The sequence below is a fragment of the Scyliorhinus torazame genome, chromosome 16 (genome assembly GCF_047496885.1).
Source record: "Scyliorhinus torazame isolate Kashiwa2021f chromosome 16, sScyTor2.1, whole genome shotgun sequence".
In the NCBI taxonomy this organism is placed as follows: domain Eukaryota; kingdom Metazoa; phylum Chordata; class Chondrichthyes; order Carcharhiniformes; family Scyliorhinidae; genus Scyliorhinus; species Scyliorhinus torazame.
This window is the reverse complement of record NC_092722.1, coordinates 185,207,592-185,224,788: the sequence shown is the minus strand read 5'-3', so window position 1 is coordinate 185,224,788 and position 17,197 is coordinate 185,207,592. Positions and strand designations below refer to the sequence as shown.

General features: G+C 49.9%; 1 protein-coding gene across 2 annotated transcripts in view; it reads left to right on the top strand.

Annotated features, from left to right (window-relative positions):
* The window catches only part of hpse2 (heparanase 2), a 378,585-nt gene that overhangs the window by 317,918 nt on the left and 43,470 nt on the right, over positions 1-17,197 (top strand). For both annotated transcript variants that reach the window (XM_072479598.1, XM_072479597.1), the window contains exon 11: positions 11,910-12,056. In XM_072479598.1, the coding sequence (XP_072335699.1) occupies positions 11,910-12,056 (147 nt within the window). The remainder of the gene's footprint in view (positions 1-11,909; positions 12,057-17,197) is intronic.

The window sequence follows — 17,197 nt, the reverse complement described above, 5'->3', positions numbered from 1 at the left end:
TCCCCGGGAGTTGTAGCTCGTCGTTCTGCTGGCAGCGATACCCCTGCTGAGCAGGAACTGACGTAGCTCATCACTCATAGATATCATAGAATTTACAGTGCAGAAGGAGGCCATTCGGCCCATCGAGTCTGCACCGGCTCTTGGAAAGAGCACCCTACCCAAGGTCAACACCCCTATCCCCATAACCCAGTAACCCCACCCAACACTAAGGGCAATTTTGGACACTAAGGGCAATTTATCATGGCCAATCCACCTAACCTGCAGATCTTTGGACTGCGGGAGGAAACCGGAGCACCCGGAGGAAACCCACGCAGACACGGGGAGGGTGTGCAGACTCCGCACAGACAGTGACCCAAGCCGGAATCGAACCTGGGACCCTGGAGCTGTGAAGCAATTGTGCTATCCACAATGCTACCGTGCTGCCCACTCATGAATGAGGATCCCCTGTCACTGTGGATGTAGGCGGGGAAGCCGAACTGAGTGAAGATAGAGTTAAGGGCTTTAATGACGGTGGCAGACGTCATGTCGGGGCATGGGATGGTGAAGGGAAACCGGGAGTATTCATCGATCACACTGAGGAAATATGTGTGTCGATTGGAGGAGGGGAGGGGGCCTTTGAAATCCACGCTGAGGCGTTCAAAGGGGCGGGAGGCCTTCACCAGGCGTGCGTGGTCCGGCCGGTAGAAGTGCGACTTGCACTCCGCACAGACCTGGCAGTCCCTGGTGATCGTCCTTACTTCCTCGACGGAGTGAGGCAAATTTCGTGCCTTAATTAAATGGTACAACCGAGTGACCCCTGGGTGACAAAGGCTGTCGTGCAGGGTCCGGAGTCGGTCTACCTGTGCGCTGGCACATGTACCTCGGGATAGGGCGTCTGGGGGCTCGTTGAGTTTGCCAGGGCGATACTTAATCTTGTAATTATAGGTGGAGAGCTTGATTCTCCACCGCAAGATTTTATCATTTTTGATCTTGCATGAAGGCTACCGACCATTCGTTGGTCAGTGAGGAGAGTGAATCTCCTGCCGGCCAGGTAATCCCTCCAATGTCGCACAGCCTCAATGATAGCCTGGGCCTCTTTGTCGACGGATGAGTGCCGAATTTCAGAGGCATGGAGGGTGCGGGAAAAGAATGCCACGGGCCTGCCTGCCTGATTGAGGGTGGCGGCAAGGGCGACGTCCGATGCGTCGCTTTCTACTTGGAAAGGAAGTGTTTCCTCTACAGCGTGCATTCCAGCTTTGGCAATATCAGCTCTGATCCGGGCGAAAGCCTGTTGGGCCTCAGCCATCAGGGGAAATGAGTGGACTGTATGAGTGGGCGGGCCTTGTCCGCATAGTTTGGGACCCACTGCGCGTAATATGAGAATAACCCCAGGCAACGTTTGAGGGCCTTGGGGCAGTGGGGAGGGGGAGCTCCATGAGGGGGCGCATGGGGTCGGGATCGGCCCCAGAACTCCGTTCTGGATCACGTAGCCGAGGATGGCTAAGTGGTTTGTATGGAACACACACTTCTCCTTGTTATACGTGAGGTTGAGGAGAGTGGCGGTGCAGAGAAATCTTGCGAGGTTGGCGTCGTGGTCCTGCTGATCATGGCCGCAGATGGTCACATTGTCTAGGTACGGAAACGTGGCCTGCAAGCCGTACCGGTCGACTATTCGGTCCATCTCCCATCCACGGTACACCCAGTTCCTCAGAAAGCAGAGGATGGGTTATCCACTTGTAGACGTCTTTAAGTTGTAAAATATCGTCCAAATAGCAAATATCGTCCTTTGCTAAAATGTTTCCTTGTTGTCACCTTGTTGATGACGCCGAAGGGGACCCAAAGGAAGTGATATAGCCGGCCTTCTGCCTCGAAGGCAGTGTATGGCTGGTCCGATTTACGGATGGGGAGCTGGTGGTAAGCGGATTTCAGGTCCACCGTTGAGAAGACCCGGTACTGTGCAATCTGGTTAACCATGTCAGATATGCGTGGGAGGGGGTACGCGTCGAGCTGCGTGTACCTGTTGATGGTCTGGCTGTAGTCCACGACCATTCGGTTTTTCTCCCCAGACTTAACCACTACCACTTGAGCTCTCCAGGGGCTGTTGCTGGCCTCGATGACGCCCTCCCGAAGGAACCGCTGGACCTCGGACCTGATAAAGGCCTTATCTTGGGTGCTGTACCATCTGCTCCTGGTGGCGACAGGATTGCAATCTGGAGTTAGATTGGCAAAGAGGGAAGGAGGATCGACCTTTAGGGTCGCGAGGCCGCACACAGTGAGGGGTGGTAAGAGTCCGCCGAATTTAAGGGTCAGGCTCTGGAGGTTGCGCTGGAAGTCCAGGCCGAGGATAAGTGCAACGCAGAGGTTAGGCAGGACGTAGAGGCGAAAGCCGTGGAACTCTACGCCTTGGACTGTGAGCGTGACCGTGCAGTACCCCCCCCGAATCGCTATGCGATGGGATCCGGAGGCTAGGGAGATACTTTGATTGGTAGGGTGTACCTTAAGGGAGCAGTGCCTTACCGTATTTGGGTGTACAAAGCTCTCGGTGCTCCCGGGGTCCAGTGGGCAGGAGGTCACATGGCCGTTGACTTTCACGCTGGTGGATGCGTTGGTCAGATTATGTGGTCGGGACTGGTCGATCGCCATGGAGGCGAGCCTTGATTGATCGTCGGGTAGTGAGGCGGCCGTTGAGTTGAGGTCCTGGAACGCCGTTGGTGAACATGTGCTGCGGGGTGAACAAGATGGCGGCGCTGGAGATCCTGGGGTTACAAAATGGCGGCCCCCATGGAACGCACGTTGCGGGGGTGGAGCAAGATGGCGGTGCCCATGAAATTCACGTGTTGTGCGGGGGGAGAAGATGGCGGCGTCCATTGGGCGCACATGGCCTGGGGAGGAGAGGAGGATGGCGGCGCCCATTGTCCGTGACCGGGGAGGGGTGGGGGCGACCGCGGCCGCTGAGCAGGCCTGGCACACCGCAGCGAAGTGGCCCTTCTTCCTGCAGGCCTTACAAAGGGCAGCGCGGGCCGGGCAGCGTTGGCGGGGGTGTTTTTGCTGGCCGCAAAAATAGCACTGGGGCCCCCCGGAGATCACTGGCTGGCGCGTAGCGCAAGCGTATTGGGTGGGTCGCGCCCCCGCTGGGGCGGCTGCGTGTGGGGCCCATGAAGCGTAGGAAGAGTGGGCCGCGCAGTTGGGGGGCGTAGGACTGTACATTGCGCAGGGCGACCGTCATGGAGAGCGCTAGTGTTTTAGTCTCTGCGAGGTCGCGCGTGGAGCCGCTGCCTGATAACATCGGACCCAATCCCAGTCACAAAAGCGTCCCGCATAAGGAGATCTGAGTGTTCCTTAGCTCTAACGTCCTGGCAGTCACAGTCCCGAACTAGTGGGATCAGGGCCCTCCAGAAGTCCTCGATTGACTCACCAAGTAGTTGAATACGCGTTGCGAGCGCGTGTCTGGCGAAGAGCGTGTTCGTCCTCTGTCCATAATTTTCTTTGAGTCGAGTCATGGCCTCAGCGTAATTGGGCGCATCCTGGATCAGCGGGAAGACTTTGGGGCTGAGTCTGGAGTACAATATTTGGATCTTCTGAGCCTCTGGAACAGGGGTCGGCGCCGCGTTGATATATGCTTCAAAACAAGCTAGCCAGTGCTGGAAGTCCTTTCTGGTGTCGCTTGCGTGTGAATCCAGCTGCAGTCGATCTGGTTTAATCCGGAGGTCCATCTTCTGAATCTGATACTAATAAATTGAGGCACGATCAATTATGAAGGTAGGCTAGCCAGTAACATTAGGAATGATAGTAAAAATTTCTTTCAATACATTAAAAACAAACGGGAGGCAAAAGTTGACATTGGGCCGCTCCAAAATGACGCTGGTAATCTAGTGATGGGAGACAAGGAAATAGCTGAGGAACTAAATAAGTACTTTGCGTCAGTCTTCACAGTAGAAGACATGAGTAATATCCCAACAATTCCGGAGAGTCAGGGGGCAGAGTTGAATATGGTAGCCATCACAAAGGAGAAAGTGCTAGAGAAACTAAGGTCTAAAAATTGATAAATCTCCAGGCCCAGATGGGCTACATCCTAGAGTTCTAAAGGAGATAGCTGAAGAAATAGTGGAGGCGTTAGTTATGATCTTTCAAAAGTCACTGGAGTCAGGGAAAGTCCCAGAGGATTGGAAAATTGCTGTTGTAACCCCCCTGTTCAAGAAGGGAACAAGGAAAAAGATGGAAAATTATAGGCCAATTAGCCTAACCTCGGTTGTTGGCAAGATTCTAGAATCCATTGTTAAGGATGAGATTTCTAAATTCTTGGAAGTGCAGGGTCGGATTAGGACAAGTCAGCATGGATTTAGTAAGGGGAGGTCGTGCCTGACAAACCTGTTAAGAGTTCTTTGAAGAGATAACAAATAGGTTAGACCAAGGAGAGCCAATGGATGTTATCTATCTTGACTTCCAAAAGGCCTTTGATAAGGTGCCTCACGGGAGACTGCTGAGTAAAATAAGGGCCCATGGTATTCAAGGCAAGGTACTAACATGGATTGACGATTGGCTGTCAGGCAGAAGGCAGAGAGTTGGGATAAAAGGTTCTTTTTCGGAATGGCAACCGGTGACGAGTGGTGTCCCGCAGTGTTCAGTGTTGGGGCCACAGCTGTTCTCTTTATATATTAACGATCTAGATGACATGACTGGGGGCATTCTGGCTAAGTTTGCCGATGATACAAAGATAGGTAGAGGGGCAGGTAGTATGGAGGAGGTGGGGAGGCTGCAGAAAGATTTAGACAGTTTAGGAGAGTGGTCCAAGAAATGGCTGATGAAATTCAACGTGGGCAAGTGCGAGGTCTTGCACTTTGGAAAAAAGAATAGAGGCATGGACTATTTTCTAAACGGTGACAAAATCCATAATGCTGAAGTGCAAAGGGACTTGGGAGTCCTAGTCCAGGATTCTCAAAAGGTAAACTTGCAGGTTGAGTCCGTAATTAAGAAAGCAAATGCAATGTTGTCATTCATCTCAAGAGGCTTGGAATATAAAAGCAGGGATGTACTTCTGAAGCTTTATAAAGCATTAGTTAGGCCCCATTTAGAATACTGTGAGCAATTTTGGGCCCCACACCTCAGGAAGGACATACTGGCACTGGAGCGGGTCCAGCGGAGATTCACACGGATGATCCCAGGAATGGTAGGCCTAACATACGATGAACGTCTGAGGATCCTGGGATTATATTCATTGGAGTTTAGGAGGTTGCGGGGAGATCTAATAGAAACTTACAAGATAATGAATGGCTTAGATAGGGTGGATGTAGGGAAGTTGTTTCCATTAGCAGGGGAGATTAGGACCCGGGGGCACAGCCTTAGAATAAAAGGGAGTCACTTTAGAACAGAGATGAGGAGAAATTTCTTCAGCCAGAGAGTGGTGGGTCTATGGAATTCATTGCCACAGAGGGCGGTGGAGGCCGGGACGTTGAGTGTCTTTAAGACAGAAGTTGATAAATTCTTGATTTCTCGAGGAATTAAGGGCTATGGCGAGAGAGCGGGTAAATAGAGTTGAAATCAGCCGTGATTCAATGGTGGAGTGGCCTCGATGGGCCGAATGACCTTACTTCCGCTCCTATGTCTTATGGTCTTATGGACTCGGGACAAAGTTGAATCCAAACTGAGGCTTTATTAGTATCAGATGTGTGGCCTCCCACAGCAGCTGGCGAAATGGCTGCGAGCTGGAGGCCACGCATATTTATAACCTGCCTCCTGGGCGGAGCTAGCATGCAGGGGCCACAGGTGAACCTGTAGTGCAGGTTCTACCGTACAACCTCTAATATCATAACACAGTGGCTTACCACATGGGGTTACATTAAATCTGCAGCAGAGATACAGGTCATTTGTCCAGCAGGTTTAAGCTGGTACTCATGCTCCACTCCACCCTCTTCGCACTCTGAATAACTCTTCCTGCCCAGTACCCATTTCGCTGTATCCTTTCTCCCTCCCAGCGGTACCTCCTAATTCAATATCATCCGCAAGCTGCGACACACGACCTCCAAAATCTGAGTCCAGGTCATTTATGTATGTGGTGAAATAATGATGGCTCTAGTGTGGACTCCTGCGAGACCCTATTTCCTACAATCTGCCAGTCCGAGAAACATCCCTTAATTCATAACCTCTGTTGTGCAGCCATTCTGCAATATGGCCCTGTATGGCATTGCCTGACCATTGTCAGGTGCCACCTATACAGCATCTTATCGAAGGCCTTCCGGACCTGTCATATCCACTGCATTGTGCTCACTCTTACTCCTTCAAAGATTTGTTTCAGTAAACAGGCAATTTAAATAAATCAGTTCAAGGGGCCTCTTTAAGCAAAAATAAATCCAAGAATCTTATTTAGTTAAAAAGAAAGACAGTTTACTTTGCAACCATAAATTAGTAACTGGTTTGCCAGAAAATGAGGTGCTTTGTTGAGGATTAGTGTGCAACGCACGGACCCTTTTCGATCTCCCATCCAAAGGCATTTCAATCACTCAGTCCAAAGCAGTCCCAAATTGAAAAAAAATCCCTCACACTCCTCCAGCCATTAAGCGCTAGGTGTTGCTGTGTGAAATTTCCGAAAACCCCAGCATGGGCTTGCCTCCTTAGGCAACACAATTTGTCTCAGACAACAACTGAGAGAGGTCATTCAGTGAGAAACATGAATGACTGGTGCAAGTGTTTCAGTCGGCATTCAGATTTTTGATGCACAAAAGGGGTTTCTTCGCTTGGAATTGTGGAGATGATTGGATTGGATTTGTTTATTTTCACGTGTACCGAGGTACAGTGAAAAGTATTTTTCTGCGAGCAGCTCAACAGATCATTAAGTACATGGGAAGAAAAGGGAATAAAAGAAAATACATAATAGAGCAACACAAGGTATACAATGTAACTACATAAGCACCGGCATCGGGTGAAGCATACAGGGTGTAGTGTTAATGAGGTCAGTCCATAAGAGGGTCATTTAGGAGTCTGGTGACTGTGGGGAAGAAGCTGTTTTTGAGTCTGTTCGTGCGTGTTCTCAGACTTCTGTATCTCCTGCTCGATGGAAGAAGTTGGAAGAGTGAGTAAGCCGGGTGGGAGGGATCTTTGATTATGCTGCCCGCTTTCCCCAGGCAGCAGGAGGTGTAGATGGAGTCAATGGATGGGAGGCAGGTTCGTGTGATGGACTGGGCGGTGTTCACGACTCTCTGAAGTTTCTTGCGGTCCTGGGCCAAGCAGTTGCCCTACCAGGCTGTGATGCAGCCCGATAGGATGCTTTCTATGGTGCATCTGTAAAAGTTGGTAAGGGTTAATGTGGACATGCCGAATTTCCTTAGTTTCCTGAGGAAGTATAGGTGCTGTTGTGCTTTCTTGGTGGTAGCGTTGACGTGGGTGGACCAGGACAGATTTTTGGAGATGTGCACCCCTAGGAGTTTGAAACTGCTAACCATTTCCACCTCGGACCCGTTGATGCTGACAGGGATGTGTACAGTACTTTGCTTCCTGAAGTCAATGACCAGCTCTTTAGTTTTGCTGGCATTGAGGGAGAGATTGTTGTCGCTACACCACTCCACTGGGTTCTCTATCTCCCACCTGTATTCGGACTCGTCATTCTTCGAGATCCGGCCCACTATGGTCGTATCGTCAGCAAACTTGTAGATATAGTTGGAACCACGTTTTGCCACGCAGTCGTGAGTGTATAGGGAGCACAGTAGGGGGCTAAGTAACTCTTCCATCCCAATGCTCTTTCACAACTTTACAATAGGGGGGTCAACATCTTCACTGAGGTGTATCCAGGTCTTCAGTGCTAATGGGTACAAGTCAAAATGGGGATTCTTGTTACCCTTTGACAAAGAGCCATCCAGACATCGAAACGCTAGCTCCCTTCTCTCTCTGTCGATACTGCCAGACCTGCTGAGATTGTCCAGTATTTTCTGTTCTTGTTATGATCCACACGGGTCTTACGGGGCAGGGATGATCCATTAACCTGGGGAGCGTGCAGAATACGAGCTTCCCCCGATAAGGAGGCGAGATCCCGTAACACAATTCATGTGCTTTTGTATAGAGTCGGACAGTCAGGCTAGGAAGACCCAGTAGGGAACTACTGAAGCCGTACATAATAGTTAACGTGTTAAATAAATAAGTTCTGTTTTTCTCCACAACTCGATGTGAACTCCTTTCGTTGCTCCTTACAAAAGACATCGAGCATATGTTTAGATCCCTATACAAAATGCTCAAACGCTGGTTTTGAAAGCAGACCAAAGCAGGTCAGCAGCACGGTTCAATTCCCGTACCAGCCTCCCCGAACAGGCGCCGGAATGTGGCGACTAGGGGCTTTTCACAGTAACTTCATTTGAAGCCTACTTGTGACAATAAGCGATTTACATTTCATTCATTTCATCCAGAGCTTACTGTTTTTTAGGTCAGGCTTTACGGTTCCAGCTCCTCTCAAAGATCCTCAAGTCTGCCTCCAGATCATTCCATCTGCCATTTTCTGTGGCCTGATGTCCTCAGACGTTCCAGGCGGAGTTTGTGGAGAAGGGCTGGGGGACATAGCGTCAAGTCTCTGCAGTTCTGCCCAGAGCTGCTCTTGACCCCGTCTTTGCTCTTCCAACAGCAACTGGTTGGTGGTGGTTTGTGTCTGAGTTGCTTCTCGTTGCCCCCGGATTGCCTCTTGTTCAGTCAGAGTTGCCGGGACGAGCTGCTGGATAAGGGTGCCCATATCTCTCTGTTACCAACCCACGACCTATCCCCATATTCTCCACCAATTGTGGGGTCTGGTGACGATATAGGTGGGGTTTAGAGACATAAAGTAAGCAACCTGAAGACCAAATCAAATCAATAAACAATTTACTGATCAACACAGGTGAAGGCACATAGCCAAGTTGATGGTTGTATAAAAGGATTCAAGTTACTGAAGCAGGTTCTCATACAGACCATAGTCAGGTTCCAAAGTGGGTTCATTGTCCGGTACTGGTTATAACAAAGCACACAGCAAGTAAATCACACAGGAATCCAACATCCTCCTCGCTTCCCCGCTTCACCATTGCTCAGTGATCGACCCATATAGTCTATCGAAGGGTTTGCACCTGAACCTCATTCCAAGATTGAAGTGGAAGTGCTTCCGGGTTGAAGATCGGCATTTCCTTTTGGGATTACCGGTTGCCATCTTGTGTAGGCCTGGCTGTACACGGCAGCCACGTTGAGTGAGGGACGGACACGATCTAGAAAGTAGAGGAGTAGCGAATATCGGAAATACCACCCCTCCGGCCCCTTGTGACATCACACTATCATAAAAACTAATACCCAGATGGAAATCTGCCAGCCTGACCCGTTCTGACTATTCGTGATTCCGGTGCCCCAGCAATGTGGTCGGCTCTTAAATACCTTCTGAACTGGCCTAACATAGTTGGTCCGCCACCTTCTCAGGGCAACCAGGGGTGGGCAATAGATGCCAGCCTCACCAGCAATGCCCATGTCCCAAGAATATTTTTTTAAACTTCCAAATTCAATCATTTTGAAAGCTGCAACAATCAGCTTACTTTCATTTAATAGGGGCTATGAATGAATAGGAGCAGGAGTGGACCATTCGGCCCATCGCACCTGCTCTGCCTTTCATTTAGATCGCGGCTGACCATTTACCTCAATTTCACTTTCCTGTGCTATCCCCATATCCCTTGCTGTCATTAATATCCAGAAATCTATTGATTTCTGTCTTGGCCATGCTCAAGGATTAACCTTCCACAGCTCTCTGGGGTAGCTGACAACGGTCAATGAAAAAACATCACGAGGGACCACTCACAAGGTTTCGGAATGTGGAGAACATACATTATAAAGCTCAGAGTCACTCTCTCCATGTGGGAGAGGATTCATAAAAAATTGAATCCAGACTGACTCTAATAGCTTGATTGACGAACTGCTGACAGCAAATAACACATTGCTTTAATCTCAGCCACTCAGATCGCGAAGGTCCCACACCCAATTCTGATCTCCGCAGGGTCAGCTGATGTCAGTCATGCCAGCAATTGGCCGTGCGTCTGGGCTGGGGAGAGGGCGAGGAAATCAGTCATGGTTCCTTGTTCTTGATTGCTGTCCTTTCTTCAAAGAGCCGACCCAAAATCGTCGGTGTTCCAATGTGCGTCAGCTCTTTAAGGGAGAGCAGGAGATATAGAGACTTGCAATAATCTAGCATCCTTTCGCAACTCAGGCATGCCTGCAGCCAGTGAAAGACTATTGCAGCCTAATCATTGTTGTAACACAGGAAATGCAGCAGTTAAATTGTGCACAGCAAGATCCCACAAACAACAATCTGATGACAAACAGGTAATCTATTTTGAGTGGTTTGTTCTCACTGGAACAAAGGAGGTTGAGGAGCGACCTGATAAAGGTCTACAAAATTATGAGGGGCATAGACAGAGTGAATAGTCAGAGACTTTTTCCCCAGGGTAGAGGGGTCAATTATAGGAGGCATAGGTTTAAGGTGCGAGGGGCAAGGTTTAGAGGAGATCTACGAGGCAAGTATTTTACACAGAGGGTAGTGGATGCCTGGAACTCGCTGCCGGAGGAGGTGGTGGAAGCAGGGACGATAGTGACATTTAAGGGGCATCTTGACAAATACATGAATAGGATGGGAATAGGGATTCGGACCCCGGAAGTGTGGAAGATTTTAGTTTAGACGGGCAGCATGGTCGGCGCAGGCTTGGAGGGTCGAAGGGCCTGTTCCTGTGCTGTACTTTTCTTTGTTCTTGGTGGTGGAGGGGCAAAGGAGAAAGGTCTCCTGACCCCTTAGTCGCAGAACTCCCCAACCTCAGTAAATAGACTTTGAATTTTAGCAGCTTTCACATCCAAAAGGCATTCTCAAGTTCTTCAGGACCAATTGGTTACGATTGAATTTGGGTAGAAAAAGGGTCCCAGGAACGTAAGTGGCCTGTCTACCTGTTTTGGTTGTGTCAGTTAGAAGATAAATGCTGGTCTGGATATTGGAAAGGTTCCCCTGCACTTTTTCAAATCATGGAATGGGAACTTTTATGTTCATCTGAAAACATTCAAAGTGGAATTGGTAATAGATGTATATCTACGGGGGTTATGCAGGGGTGTTCGCCCCATTGGATAGATAACTAGTCCATGATTCAAAATTATTCCAACAGCAGTGGTTTGACACCTGTTGCAGTCGAGGTAGATTTGAAACCTGCCTCCTTGCCCTGTGCCTGGGACTGGGTGGCAATGTCAAACTATCACTGGCTAAAACTGCCCAGGTGAAGGATGATCAGCAGGTGATGAATTGGGGAATTACACATACATTTGAAAATTTGCAGTGGTATGGGAAAAGAACAAGGGATTGCATGGTAGCACAGTGGTTAGCACTGTTGCTTCACAGCGCCAGGATCCCAGGTTTGATTCCCGGCTTGGGTCACTGTCTTTGCGGAGTCTGCATTTTGTTCCCGTGCCTGCATGAGTTTCCTCTGGGTGCTCCGGTTTCCTTCCACAAGTCCCCGAAAGACGTACTTATTAGGTGAATTGGACATTCTGAATTCTCCCTCCGTGTACCCAAACAGGCGCCGGAGTGTGGCGACTCGGGACTTTTCACAGTAACTTCATTGCAGTGTTAATGTAAGCCTACTTGTGACAATAATAAAGATTATTACAGATAGACCAAGACTACAGGACAAAATGCACAGATACAAAGTTGGGTTGGCGATTGAAGATGGGAAACACTGAGAGATATGAATATCAGAGGTGGTTTACCAAGTAGGAGAGTGAGAAAGAAGCCCTGAAGTTGTGCAGAAGACCGTTATATGCTGTGCGAAAAATAGAGTTCCAATGAAGGAGGCCTGGGATTTTCATTGATGGTTTTTTTTTGTGGGAAAATAGCCTCAGTTCAACTTGAGCCACTTAAGAGGACGGAACTTTCAGCAACTAATTCTACTGTCTCATTCCTTTTTCAGTCACAATTATCTGCGAGGATCCATTACCATTTACATCATCAATCTCCATAGATCAAGAAAGAAAATAAAGCTGGCCGGAACGTTGAGGGACAAGACAGTTCACCAGTACCTATTCCAACCTTATGGAGTTCAGGGGGTTCAAGCAAAGTAGGTTCAGGCACGTTGCCAACAACCAAATACAGGCCGGGTGCGGAATCATGTTGGTCAGTTAATTAGACCTTTCCGACAAGTCTTGGTACTTGTCTAACAAACAACCTGCATTTGTATACCACCTTTAATGTAGAAAACATTCAAAGGTGCTCCGCAGAGAGGAAATAACATGGAGGGAAAAGGAATTAAAGAATATGCTGAAGGAATAAATTGAAGAATAAAATAAATGATGTTAGCCGAGGATTTGGGGGATATCACTGGGAGAAGTGAAGGGGTTTCAAGAAGAGGGGACAATAGAATAGGGAGACAAGGTGACTGGGGGCCCCATCACCAATGGTAGCCAGGTCAGAGAGAGAAGACTGAAAGGTGTGAGAGAGAAATTAAGGCTGAAGGAGGTTGCAAGGTGGGGAAGGGGAAAATACTTTGAAGAGAAGGGAGAAAATTTAGAAGTCAACACGTTGGGGCGACAGGCAGCGAATGCACCGAGGGTGCTGAGTTAATGCGAGTTAATAGTGACGCAGAGATGGGCCTTTGAAACACAATGCGGTTGCTGTTGACCTTGTACAGCAATGTAAAATGGATGATAATGAACTGACATAACATCAATGACAAGAAAAAGAGGAGGGGAGTAAAATGGGGTTGGGAGATGCTGTCGCCTGTCAAAATTATCCCGTCAGATTTAGGCATGTGGTTGGAAGTGAAAGGTTGAGAGACCCTTACTGAAGGATGTGAGCATTGATACAAGGCCAACATTTATCAACATTTACCACAGAAAATGCTGGGTAAACACTGAAGACGAGTCACGTGGACTTGAAACGCTACAGGTGCTGGCAAACCTGCTGGGTTTACCCGGCATTTTGTTTTAATCTCAGATCTCCTGCATCTGCAGTATTTTGCATTTACAGATTAACATTTTTTTCTCGTTAGTCCGGAAAAGATGAACTAGCTTCTGAAATTCTCACAGACCATGTGTTACAGGTACACCCAGAGTGGCATTAGGGAGGGAATTGTAGGAATTTGACCCAGCGACAGTGAAGGAAGGGAGGTTTAGTATGGGGAGGAGATGGGATAGTGGTATTGTCACTGGACTAGTAATCCAGAGACCCAGGGCGAGATTCTCCACTCCCGCGCCGGTTGGGAGAATCGCTTGGGCCGCCACATTTTCCCGGGACGCTGATCCGACGCCCTCCCGCGATTCTCCCAAGCGGCAGGAACGGCCCCGTCGAGTTCTGCGGGCCGCAGGCCGGAGAATTGCCGGAGACACCCAAAGTGGCGATTCTCCAGCACCCCCGCTATTCTCAGGCCCGGATAGGCCGAGCGGCCAGGCCAAAACGGCGGGTTCCCCCCGGCGCCGTCTACACCTGGTCGCTGACATCGGGAACAGCGCGGGAACGTTGGGGGGGGCGGCCTGCGGGGGGGGGGGGGGGGGGGGGGGGATCCTGCACCGGGGGGTACCTCAATTGTGGCATGGCCCGCGATCGGTGCCCACCAATCGTCGGGCCGTCCTCTCTGAAGGAGGACCTCCTTCCTTCCGCGGCCCCGCAAGATCCATCCGCCATTTTCTTGCGGGGCGGACTCAGAGAGGACGGCAACCACGCATGCGCGGGTGACGGCAGTTATGCGGCGCCGGCCGCGTCATCTATGCGGCGCCGCTTTTCCGCGGGCGACAAGGCCTGGCGCGTGTAGATGACGCGGCCCCGATCCTAGCCCATTGTCGGGGCCTGAATCGGTCGGGATCGGGGCCGTTTCGCGCCGTCGTGAACCTCGACGGCGTTCACGATGGCGTGGGCACTTCGGCGCGGGAGTGGAGAATCCCGCCCCCAGAGTCTCAGGTTCAAATCCCATCACTGCAGATGGTGAAATTTGAATTCAATAAAAAAATCTGGAATTAAAAGTCTAGTGATGACTATGAAACCATTGCCGATTGTCGTAAAAGCCCATCTGGTTCACGAATGTCCTTTAGGGAAGGAAATCTGTCGGCCTTACCTGGTCTGGCCTACATGTGACTCCAGACCCCCAGCAATGTGGTTGACCCTCAAGGTCAATGAGGGATGGACAATAAATGCTGACCCAGTCAGCGACACCCACGTCCCATGAACAGATTTTAAAAAGTCAGGAAAGTGTGTTTCTTGTAGGGAAACTTGCAGGTTGTGGTGTTGCCATGGATCTGCAGCCCCAGTCGTCTCAGCGGTCGAGCTCACGGGTTTGGAAGGTGTTAGCGAAGAAATATCGGAAAGCTGCCACAGTCCCTCTTTAAGTGGCACACACTGCTGCCATTGTTTAAGTTGGCGATGAGGTGCCGATCAAGATGGCTGCTTTGTCCTGGATGGTGTGGAGCTTGTTGAGTGTTGTTGGAGATGCACTCATCCAGGCAAGTGGAAAATGTTCCATCACATTCCCGACTTGTGCCTTGTCAATGGTAGACAGGTTTTAGGGAGTCAAGAGGTGAGATACTCAACACAGAACACCTATAGTATTTCTGTGACTGGTACAATCAGGTTTCTGGTCAATGGCACGCAACGCAGTGGTGCACAGTGCAGAGGACCCGGGTTTGATCCCGGCCCCGGGGCACTGTCCCTGTGGATTTTGCACATTCTTCCCGTGTCTGCATGGCTCTCACCCTCACAACCCAACGATGTGCAGGGTAGGTGGATTGGCCACATGAAATAGTCCCTCAATTGGAATTTTCTTTTTTAGGTTTCTGGTCAATGGGCGTTGATCGTGGGAGATTCGACACTGGTAATGCTGTTGAACGTCAAGTGGAGATTGTTGGACTTTGTTTTGCTAGAGCTTGCCACTGTGTGGCACAAATGTTACCTGACCCAGCAGCAACGAAAGAATGACATTGCATTCCCAAATCGGGATGGAATGTGACTTGGGAACCTGCAGGTGGCGGAGTTCCCATGGCCTTTGTCCTCAGTGGCAGAAGGCTTGGTCTGGGAACTGCTGGCAAAGTGAGTTGACGTTGGAGGGAATCGGTGGAAGGTGGTCCTGATTAACGAGACTGTTTTATGGTGAATGATGATGGTGAATAGGAAACAATCGGTTGCTGAGCGAACTGTACTGTGCTGCTGGATGAAGGGACTAAGATGCGCCGAATCGGTTTCCACAGTTACTTCTTGTTCATGTTTATCAGTCCCCAATTCAGAACAGGCGATACCTTCCGGTTAGTCAGCGTTTCCTGGCAGGAATGTCAGGATCTTCCGGTCCCGCTGACACTGCGCCCCAGCCACGGGCTTTCCCGGAGGCGTGGGGTGGCTTCAGCAGGAAATCCCATTGACAGGGGCGCGGCCAAAAGCTCCCACCTCGGCCTCCGACCGCCAAGAAACACGCCTCAGGGTGGCCAGAGATCCCGGCCCAATGTGCTCAGACAGGCCTCCCGGCTGTAACGTTCTGTTGCCCTGGCCAAGGGAGTCAGGAGCTGGGACGGTTGGTTGGACATCTTCTTGTCTGATTGGGAAGGTAAAGAATAGGGGTGGGGGGGGGGGTGAGAGTGTGAGGATAAAGTGTGTCAATCCTGAGATTCCCCTGTCCATGAATCTTAGTAGGTTTTAATAATCAGCACATTGTGGGATGCAGAAAGATGTTTGTTAAAAAATATAACAACACAGACCTTAGGTGTGCAGGATATGTAAAATGCAGACTGGACGGGCCTACTCCATCCAATAGAAACAGGAACAGCTGCCTTGGCATTTCTATTTCTCCTCTATGAAGTCCTCCTGTAGGACAGACCGGTAACTGCAACATTAAACCGTTTTGAACCTGCGCTGTTCGTGGGAAGGCATAATTTTGGATGGTTGACTGTTTCCAGGAAAGCAGCGATGTGGCCCCTTATTCTCAAAGGGAGGGTGGGAGCGGGGCTGGGAGAGAGGGGGCTGGTGCGGTTGGGATTTAACAATTTAATTGTTTCCTCTTGGCTTGGGCCAGACGAGAACTATTCCTCACTTTCCTGCCAGGAAACGTTGACAACAACAAACACTGAACACAGACGCAGAATCACACGTGCAGACCAAACGGGAGGTTGTGGTTAAAACCTTGTTTACTGCTACCCCAGACGGCGCTTCAACAACACTTTGCCTGAATTTGGAATTGTTTCCGATAGAAGGGAGCGAGCAAAGGTTTCCATCTCTCTGGCACAAGAGTTAAGCGACTACACCTTCCTTGCCTCACTAACAGCCACAAGATTATGTCTCATGAATGCACGGCTTCCAAATGATGAGGGCGACTAATTTTGCAGCGGCTGTTGGAAATGCATTTCAAGGGCGTCACGGCGGTGCAGTGGCAAGCGCCGCTGCCTCACGGCGCCGAGGACCCGGGTTCGATCCCGGTCCCAGGTCAATGTCCGTGCAGAGTTTGCACATTCTCCCCGTGTTTGCGTGGGTCCCCACAACCCAAAATGATGTGCAGGGTGGGTGGATTGGCCACGCTAAATTGCCCCTCGATTGGGAAAAAAAAGAATTGGGTACTCTAAATTTATAAAAGAAAATGAAAGGAAATGCATTTCAAGTGTAGACCGCACCAGAAAGACCTGCATTTTTATAGCGCCTATCATGACCGCAGGATGTCCCAAGCAGTTTATTGTCAATGAAGTACCATTGAAGTGTAGTCACTGCTGCAAACTGCACACGAGAAACTCTCGGAGAGTGGAGGTGAGCAAATAACCTCTTTTCAGTGGCGTTGGCGGACGGCTAAACGTTGGCCAGATATAATATAAACACAAGGGCCGCGCTCGGACTATAAAGTCTGCCGGTCAGATCACACTTGGGCTCCAGTTTGATCATTGTGCCACTTGGAGTATAAAGGGGAAGGTGTACACAGTTTAGGGGAAAGAACTGAGGGAAAGAAAAGAGACGAGATCAGCATCAAACCTGTTTCGTTCCAGGGATCGGACAGACTGTGTAGCAGCTGGAATAAGTAGGCCGGATCTGCTTGCTGGGGTTTGGGAGTGAATTGGAGCCCCGGGGGTCTTTCTGCAGTTCACTGCCAAACCCCCCACAGGCCAGGGCTGCTCAAAACTTGACAGCATGACTAAAAGTAGGTTTTCCACGCTTACCAGCTATTTCCCCATCACAAGTCCGAAAGGCTTTGAAGAGGCATGCCCGAACTTCAGAGCTGACCACAGGTGCAGCCTTCAAATC